Raw genomic sequence first — 10,000 nt, 5'->3', positions numbered from 1 at the left:
CGACTCTACTTCCTTCGTCAGCTAAGGAAATTCAAAGTTTCTACATCCATCATGAAGGCCTTCTACACTTCAGCGGTTGAGAGTGTTCTAACTGGTAGCATCATCACCTGGTATGGGAACTCCACAGTTAGAGATTGTAGTACTCTGCAGAGAGTAGTGCGCTCAGCTGAACATACTATAAGAACTCAACTCCCTGCTCTACAAGATATCTATTCCAGAAGACTACTCCTAAGAGCCCAAAAGATTCTGAAGTACTCTTCTCATCCTAACAATGGATTATTCCTACCGCTGAAATCAAGAAGACGCCTATGTAGTCACAAAGCCAGAACTGAGAGACTCAGGAGAAGTTTTTATCCCCAGGCCATCCGAACTCTGAACTCACACTATACTGACTTTGCACACATTCACTCCTCAGCACTCATGACACCCCCGCCCCCCCCCCCCCCCCCCCCCCACACACACACACACACCTACATGACTTTTAGCACTTTTACATCCCTCTCCCTATGCTACAGACCTTTTATTTATTTTCTTATTTCATCACACGTCAAAACACACACACACATATCTGACTTTTGCACATCTCCATAGAACTTTTTATTTATTATTTTTGATTTCTCCTCCATCTATCTACCCATGTCCTTGATTGCCTAGCCTTCTGCCCCCCCCACCCCCATCCCCAACACACACACAAAAAACACACACACTTACATCATCACTGTCATCACCTCACATACATACAGCACACTGCTTGCTACAATAAGCCTCCTCTACATACTTGCTGCACACTGCCCCACCCCCTACATGCACAGCACATTGTCTTCAGGATCTTCTCCAACACACATCCTCTACATACTTACAGCACACTGCCCCCACCTACCCACACACACACTACACACACACACACAGTCACTGGTCCACTCCCCTCCCGCCCACACACACATCTTCACTGTCATCACTCACATACATCATACATACAGTACTCTGCTTGCAATAGTAAGTCCCTTCACCATACTTGCAGTACACCCCCCCCCCCCTCTCCCCTACATACACAGCACATTATTTCATCAGGAAGCTTCTCCAACACACATCCCCAACATACTTACAGCACACTGCCCCCCCCCCCCCCCCCCCCAATACACAGCACATTGTCTCACGAGGAAGCTTCTCCAACACACATATTGCACACTGCCCTCTCCCCACATACACAGCACACTATCCCATCTCCCCTGTCATCCCCCCAACACACACACCAAGACCCCTGGCAGTTGGGTTAGCCCCTTGAGCCGTGGATCTGCCCAAGGTTTCTTCCTTGGTAAGGGAGTTTTTCCTTGCCCCTGTTGCTCTTGGGTGCTCCTTGTTGGTGCCCCCCCACCAATCCCAATCCTCCCCCACCTTTCTAATGCAGCCCTTGCCACTTAATCTACTAAACCCCTCTTCTACTGCACTTTTTACCCCCCCCCCCCCCCCCCATAAATGCACAAATAGGCTGACACCAGACATAATTTCACTGCATTTCTTACTTCCAGTAACTATATGCATGTGACAATAAACTTCCTTGTATCCTTGTATCCTTATCTAATGGTTTTACTGTATATGACAAAGTAGTCTGTAAGCACGTTTCGAGGTTTCATTTGGCATATAATTTATAGTCTTCAGATCGCTGTGCAGTGGTCATATGGTCGCTCAGCAGTCCTAATGGGACCAGACTGTGGCCTGTGCCACTCTGGTGTCTCCCACTGCTATAATAAACCCAGCGGCCCACACATATAGGTGGATACGCACACGGCTATTTTTAACCTGCAGGCTCTAGGTCAGACTCTCTCTGGAATGGACCCAGTCTGTTGCTGTGTGTGGTCTTGTCTCAGCAGGTGTGTGTGTGTGTGGCGTGTGTCCATATCTATATTTACTGTAATAGAAATCCTGTCTGAGATAGAGAGAGGAAATGACTTCAGCAGGATGTTCTTCCAGTTTTATGACTGGCCATGTAGACCACATTTGGATGCATTTTTGCTGGATCAGAGGGGAGTTAATAATCCCCCCTCAGCCAAACCAGGCTGATGTGCTGTGAAGGCAGAGGGGGGAGGGGGGTGCCCAGAGAGCAGAGAGAGCGATAATGGAACATTACTGTGAGCTCTGTGTCTCTGTCTATGCCTGGCAGAAAGTTACTGTATGTCTACAAGTAAGCAGACTTCTGCTCTGTTTCTTCTTCTCTCCCTTCAATCTCTCCCTTCCCTTGAAACGCTTTGACCTCAAATTACTAGGAGAATGTTCTGTATGTGTACTATCTATATGTATAACTGTTTAATGGCATATGATCTTTTTACAGAAAAGTTTATAGTTGTTTTAAAATAATAATCATTACTTTTTAAATACTAATCAATATTTCTTGAATTTCCCTTGGGGATCAATAAAGTATCTATCTATCTATCTATCTATCTATCTATCTATCAATAAACTGTGATGTGTATTATTTAAGGTTTAAATGTTTCATTTAAAAAAATAAATCTATTTTTTTTTTCATAACAAATTGGTCTGTAAATAAACAAAATAGTTAATTGACTATGGGATTATTAATTAGGAATCATGTTGGTATTAATTATAGTTAAGACTGTGTGATGAAATGACTCAGCTGTCTCATGTCTCAGCTGTTCCCAGTCTGGGCTGTTGCGGTCATTGGCAGCAGCCTTCAGAATCTCTCCAGTGTGTTTATGATAGACAGGGTTTCAGATGAAATTGATAGCACAGCAATTTAGTAAGCCCCACCATGCCTCAGTGGGACAAACAGACAAACACGATTAAACCAGTTCTCCTCACATAAGTGTGTGTGTGTGTGTGTGTGTGTGTGTGTGTGTGTGTGTGTGTGTGTGTGTGCTTGAGTGAGTTCAGTAAGAGAAACCCTCAGCAGTGTTTATGAGGCCCCAAAACATGAAAGGTCGAGTAGGCTGTGTGTTTTCTGTTGTCTTTGTTTACAGTCTTGTTTACATGTTTACATGTGGCATGTTTACCTCTTTCCAATGTGTCCTGTGTCTTTGAGATGCTATTCCCCTCTCTCTCTCTCCCTCTATCTCTTTCCATCCCTCACATGCCAGTGCAGTCTTCTGCAACTCCAGGCCTAATGAGAGGTTACTACAGTGTGAGCGGTAACTCATGGTTACCGTCATGGTTACGGCCCCAAAGGATACAGGGGCCTGGTAGAGGGTTGTGGGTACTGGCTGTACAAGGCCATCCATCTCATTTATGACTGTCCCTCCGCTCAGCTTGAGTGTTTGTGTTTATGTGTGTGTGTGTATGTGTGTGTGTGTGTACATGTGTTTTGTGTTATGGCAGACTTGTAGGACTGCAGGGCTTGAGCTACACATGGCTCGTTAATGACTGACAGTGTTTGGCAAATGACTCTCACCTCAGAGGCTTGTACACATGTATACATGTGAGAAGTCAGCCACAACCCCCTAAAACATTTCTCACAGTCAAGTCTAGTCATAAGCACATATACACACACACACACACACACACACACACACACACTGTGTGTGTCTCCTGGGTATGAATCTTTGATTAGATGTGAATAATTGATGACTCTTTATCTGTCTGTGTTGTGTGAAATGTGAGCCCTATGTGTCATAACAGACGTGAAAACGTAATGGTGGTCGTGGTGGGGGGGTGGGGGTGCACAGTCACAGTCTATTGGTGTGTTTGTTTGCAGTAAATGAGTCTTTTGTGTTGTTGTGTTTCTCCTTCACAGAGTGGCTGTATACGTGTGATGACATTGCTGCAAACTGGTGGAGAGCGATGCAGTGACACCATCATGGACAAAGCCACAATCTGGAATTTCACAGAATTCTCAACTCTCTGGTGAGAACAGTTTACATGATGAATGTATGTGTGTGTGTGTGAGAGAGAGAGAGAGCATGTCTTTATTGTATGCCCCCTGAGGCTGACCACCCCACATCTGCTGCAGCCATCTTTCTCAGGGCCAGAACCACACTATTGCATTCCGTGTCCTAACAGCCTTTTATTGGTCTGCGCTGGGCTGTCAGCAGTGCTTTATGGGCCAGCGTTAGGCCTCGTCTGTGGAGAGAGCACACTCTGGAGTAGCACCAGGTTATTTTACACAATATTTTGGATGGTTTAGTCTCCAGCCCTATTTCCTTCAGGCCTGTTTTGCTCATTTGAGCACTAGTCCTAGATGACTCAACAATACTGTGCATGATCTCTGAGAAACACATACTCCTCTTTGCTTTAGATCAGCTGGGGGAAATAATGTTTTTTGTAAGAAAAATAAATAGCACCCTCTATTTGAAATGCTAAAAGTGTAGCTAGAGCAGATGGATTTGCTAAACAGCCCTTTGCATTGTCTCCGCTTATTGCCTGTGATAAGTAGTGGTCTATTTTTACAAGGACAGCTTACTCGTCTTCTGAGCAATCAAGAGTTCAGGCCAGGACTATGGTGATTCATCATACTCAAGGGCAGCCACAGAGTCAGATGTGCTGTCCTGCCTTGATATTTCTCTGCCTTGATATATCTCTCTTTGCATGGGATTTATTGTCTAAATTGCCTACTGTGATACATGCTGAGTTCTGGCAAGTTTGAGTCTGAGCATTTTAATTACTCAAGGCAGGCAAGGCAAGTTTATTTATAGTGCATGTGCTTTAACTAATGTGATTTACCTGAATAAAAGCAAAGATTAATAGTATATAAATGCCTAAAAGGGCAATAGTGAAAAGAGTTTCTTTGTGTTTCTTTGCATCAGATTTTCATGTGATTTTCTGAAGACTCGTGTAGACTAAGGCTGATGACTGACCTGATATCAGGTACCTGCATGTCACTGTCTTATTGTCTCAGTATGTCTATCTCTCCATTTCTCTCCCTCTGTCTTTCTCTTTCTTTGCATATGTGGACATTTTACAATGAGCAGCTCTGTTTTCCATAGTAAATGCTGGTACAGAGATCTTTTGAATGGGCGTCTTTGTAAACATTGCTGAGATGAGCTACCCTCGGCTGTAATTAGATTTTCAACTAAATAAGCAGCAAGTGCAGTCTACTGATTAGCTACAATTTATGTAAATTAATTTAATTTTGTTGTGTTGTTTGAAATCATCACAGAGACCTTTAAGAGAGACCCATTTGAAGACTTAATAACTTGACTAGTGGGCAGCCGTGGCCCACTGGTTAGCACTCTGGACTTGTAACCGGAGAGTTGCCGGTTCGAGCCCCGACCAGTGGGCCACGCGGCTGAAGTGCCCTTGAGCAAGGCACCTAACCCCTCACTGCTCCCCGATCGCCGCCGTTGAAGCAGGCAGCTCACTGCGCCGGGATTAGTGTGTGCTTCACCTCACTGTGTGCTGTTTGTGTTTCACTAATTCACCAATTGGGTTAAATGCAGAGACCAAATTTCCCTCATGGGATCAAAAAAGTTTATATACCTATACTTATACTTAGACTAAAGTTTGTGTTTAGAGGGGACAGGACTCCTGACTCATAGCCTTAGTGCTTTCCCATACTTCCCTTATTATGTTTGCCTTGCCTTCCACCTTCTGTTTTCTATCTTCTCAAATGAGCATAGTATATAGTTTAACCATTGAGTATTATTATAATTGTAAGTGATGTATTAAGTGATGTATTTTTGAGATATTATTTTGATACTTTTAGACTCCTTGGACATGATGTCGGTGTGTGTGCAGTCATCCTGTAACTCCAGCCCCTCTGTGGATGTGGCCAATCACAACAATGACTCCCCGGTGAGCCCTCCCACCTCGCTGAGTCTGCGTTCCTCCCACAACCAGCTGCTGAGCAGCGAACTCCTGAAGCAGGGCTCGTCCACGCCCCCCAAGTGTCGCAAGAAGTACGCGCTCACCAGCATCCAGACCGCCATGGGCCTGGGCCTGGGTCTGGACGAAGCGCCAGCCAACGCCCCCGCCACTGAGCCCACCACTGAGTCCGCCTCCAACCCCAAACACGCAAAGAACGGAGCCAATCAGCTGCGCAAGGCTGCCGAGCAGCAAGACCTCAACAAGAACACCGACGAGCACGTCGCACACAAAAACGGCGAGGCCGAGCTCAACCCGGACGATCCGGAGCTCAGCGCCGAGCTGGACTCCCACATGGACCTGGACTCCAACACGCTGAGCGAATCCGTGTCCAGCTTGGAGGCAGCAGACCTGAACACCACAGCGGAGGAGGAGGAGGAGGAGGACCGCATCTCCAATGCTTCGCTGGCCGAATCAGAGGACCTGCTCATCCTGCCCGAACTGCACAAGCAGGACGACGACAAAAAGGACGTGAAGAAGTCTCCAACGTTGGACAGGAAGTCACCTTCCCTGGACAAAGACTCACCCTCTGTGGACAAGAAGTCGCCCTCTGTGGACGAGAGCAGGAGCCTGCTGGAAGGGGATGATGTACCCGAACAGGAAGTGACTCAGCCTCTGTTGAAGCAGCCCCGCCCTCCGTCCCTGCCCAAGCAGCCCAGCTCTGAGGAGACGCCTCTGCTCTCGTCCTCCTCTTCCTCCTCCCCGGAGGTGAAGAAGGACCGGCCGCGCACAGGGGCCAAGACAGACTGTGCCCTCAACCGCATCCAGAGCCTGGTCCCCAGCGACGAGGAGTCCAGCTGGACCACACTCTCCCAGGACAGCGCCTCGCTGGGCTCTCCAGAGGAGAACGGTAAACACACACACACACACACACACACACACACACACACACACACACACACAGATACACACTCACAAACACAGAGATAGAGCTCTGTCTCCCAATCTCTTTTTCTCTCTCGCTCCATTACTGTTTGTCTCACAACAGCCTAGAGGAGCATCTTTGAAGACCAGAACTATTTTTAATGAACATTAAAGAGTGTTTTATGAAGTAGATGACCGCTCAATGGTGTTTTATGCCCCCAAAGTCATCTTCCAGGCAACGCTGTCACCGTCGACTTAAAGGCATCTTATCCTAAACATAACCCTAACCCTAACCTTGACCCATGCCTAACCATAGCGCCTTCCAGGCAGCGCTGCCTTGAAGACAACTTTGTGGGCATAAAACACCAAGAAATGTGTCCAAGGCCAAGGCACCCTCATACCCTCATTCTCACTCATGCTCACACACATTCACTGAGTTCAGATAGGAATAGCTGCTAAGGCAAGAGTGTTTAATAAATTAAAAAATGCCAAGCATTGAGATGAAATTAGAAGTGGTGTTAAGTGCTATGTTTGCTTGTAGAGCCAAGCGTCTGTTACATTCCTCCCATGCCATTTGGAGGTGTGTGTGGTTGGTAGGCAGGTGTGACATCATGAGCAGACTTCACATGGAGCCGCTAGCCAAATGTCCTGATGCCAGGAGGGGGGTGGGGGGGGTGGCAGCACTGGTCAACAAGAAGTCTCTTTGGGTTGGGAGTGGATTGTGAGCTGCTGTTTGTGCATGTCAGAAGCAGGACTGAGGGTGGAAGTAACAGACCAGAGGGGTGCTGCTATATATTATTAGTAGTTTGGTACCAGTTACTGTATGTCCATCTGAACAGATGTTGAACAGGTTTGCAGTCAGACACATCCTGTGGTGTAGGTAGGGCATTCCACACATCATCCTTTGAAAACTGTGCAGTCAGGTGCTTCTCAGTAGGACAAGAAGCTTTAAATTGAAGGAAGGGAGCTGGAGCACACTGATCACTTGCAGTCTTTTATTTTGGTGCAAACATTCCTTCAATTCACATCCTGTGGAGCCAACTGTGTATCCATCCAGGGATGGATTACTGCACGGGCCTACCGGGCCCAGGCCCAGGGGCCCAAGGGATTAGGGGGCCCTGAAGCCCAAGCCTATGCATGGAATCATTGCCTCAATATCAACAAATCAAGATGTAGGCTATGAATCTGATTGAATTTAGTATTGGCCATCCCCAAAATGCACCAGAATACAGGAAATCACATCAAACAAATAAAAAAAAATTCTGGGGGAGGACCCCCAAACCCCCCCTCCCACATATGCGACAATTAGTGGGGGGCCCTTAATACATCTGGGCCCAGGGGCCCGAAAGTTCATAATCCGCCCATGTATCCATCTCATGGAGTGTGCTGTTGTCTCTGTGGGGGTCAGCATGTCCATTAGCACCTTACCAGGTGCCGCGGTTCTGAGCAGGGCCCTGCTGCCTGTCCCAGCTGGGTGGCCTGCTCTGAAGAATGGCTGCCTGTCTCAATACTAAAGGACCTGAGAGGAATCCCATACATTTTAGAGGGAACGCTTTCAGGCCGCAGATGGAGTAGACTATTGTAATGACAACCGCATTCAGTGAAATGTCTTAGGATGTCAGTCACAATATCACAATATCTCTGGGGTATGACCACCAGCTGGTGTTTTGACAGTACAGTATGTGTAACTGATGGTGTGACAGCCGTGGCCTACTGGTTAGCGCTTCGGACTTGTAACCAGAGAGTTGCCGGTTCGAACCGTGACCAGTAGGCACGGCTGAAGTGCCCTTGAGCAAGGCACCTAACCCCTCACTGCTCCCCGAGTGCCGCTGTTGTTGCAGGCAGCTCACTGTGCCGGGATTAGTGTGTGCTTCACCTCTCTGTGTGTTCACTGTGTGCTGAGTGTGTTTTACTAATTCACGGATTGGGATAAATGCAGAGACCAAATTTCCCTCACGGGATCAAAAGAGTATATATACTTATACTTACTTATACTGATTACTGTTGGTGGTAGTCTTTGCACTGATAAGGGCCTTGATGAAGGCTATACGTGTTATTGATGGTTGAATTGTGTTAGTTTAGGGGGCTTTCTAGTAATTTTCTTGGTGCATCTAGCTACACTACTTGATTCGACTGATTTTATGGTAACTGGTGGCCATTTTTGGTAGAGCTGATAACTGAGTGTTGGTGTTGATGGTCCAGTGTTATTGTGATGGTAGCTGAGCTATGGTGTTGATGGTCCAGTGTTATTGTGATGGTAGCTGCACTGTTCGATGCAGCTCCATAGTTTCCAGTTTCCATTCAATCCAAATGGTAATATTTCCCCCAAAAGGGGGCCTGTACGTGCAGCACATAGAAAGTTCCCTGATGTGCCGGTTGTACGTATGGTGTTGGTGGTTATTGTGATGGTAGCCGTTCCATGGTGTTGGTGGTCCAGTGTTATTGTGATGTTAGCTGTTCTATGGTGTTGGTGGTCCAGTGTTATTGTGTTGGTAGCTGTTCTATGGTGTTGGTGGTCTAGACTTATTGTGATGGTAGCCGTTCTATGGTGTTGGTGGTTATTGAGAAGGTAGTTGAGCTGTGGTGGCAGAGGTGATGGTGCAGGGCATGACTACTTTGCCTTTCTGTGTTTGTTGATCAGTTTGTGTGTTTGTGAGCTTTGTGGTCTGTAGTAATCTGTTTTCTGCTGCATGGTAGCAGTGCTGCTTTGATGCCATGTTTGTCTGCAGTGTATATGTGTGTGCCACAGCAGTGTGTGTGTGTGTGTGTGTGTGTGTGTTTGATCTTGCAGGGTTCCCCCTCTCTGTCGTTCTCTCCCCACCACCCCCTCTCTTTCTCTGGATCACGGCTCAGTCACATGACCTCAGCTGCTGTCTGATACTGCAGGAGAAATGGTCTCTCAGGTTGCTACGACAACAGAATGTGCTTAGAGGAAGGAGCATTCCGAGTGAGCAAACATCCCGGCGAGCGACAGGCAGACAGGAAATGCTCTGTGCAGCCTCTGTTTACGTTCCTGCCTAGAGATGGCGAATTAGATAGAAAAAAGAGAACGAAAGAAAGGAGAACATGAAAATAGCATCAAGGCAAATAGAGGAATAGAGCAGCCCATCTCTCCCTCCCCCCTTCTCTCTGTCCCCCCCTCTCTCGCTCTCTGCCTCTGTCTCTCCCTCCCTCTGCTCCCATGCTCTGAATGATGCTCGCTGCTGTTCAGTCATGATGCTGGGCAAAGACTACATGCTGGCCATTGTTATTGTCAATTACGAGGGTAGGTAAAGTGTATGTGTGTGCGTGTGTACGTGTGTTTGTGTGTGTGTGTGTGTGTGTG

At 47.0% G+C, this 10,000-nt stretch overlaps 1 protein-coding gene across 7 annotated transcripts in view; it reads left to right on the top strand.

The window, feature by feature from the left end:
* apbb2b (amyloid beta (A4) precursor protein-binding, family B, member 2b) overlaps positions 1-10,000 on the top strand; it is a 35,041-nt gene that overhangs the window by 10,545 nt on the left and 14,496 nt on the right. For 6 of the 7 annotated variants that reach the window (XM_042105592.1, XM_042105637.1, XM_042105607.1 and 3 more), the window contains exons 2-4: positions 3,746-3,855; positions 4,755-4,815; positions 5,654-6,661. In XM_042105592.1, the coding sequence (XP_041961526.1) occupies positions 4,797-4,815; positions 5,654-6,661 (1,027 nt within the window). In that variant the 5' untranslated portion in view covers positions 3,746-3,855; positions 4,755-4,796. The remainder of the gene's footprint in view (positions 1-3,745; positions 3,856-4,754; positions 4,816-5,653; positions 6,662-10,000) is intronic. The other variant, XM_042105630.1, reaches the window with a different exon arrangement.

The sequence above is a fragment of the Alosa sapidissima genome, chromosome 1, assembly GCF_018492685.1.
Source record: "Alosa sapidissima isolate fAloSap1 chromosome 1, fAloSap1.pri, whole genome shotgun sequence".
In the NCBI taxonomy this organism is placed as follows: Eukaryota; Metazoa; Chordata; class Actinopteri; order Clupeiformes; family Clupeidae; genus Alosa; species Alosa sapidissima.
The sequence above is the reverse complement of the archived record's forward strand: the minus strand, read 5'-3'. Positions and strand labels throughout refer to the sequence as shown.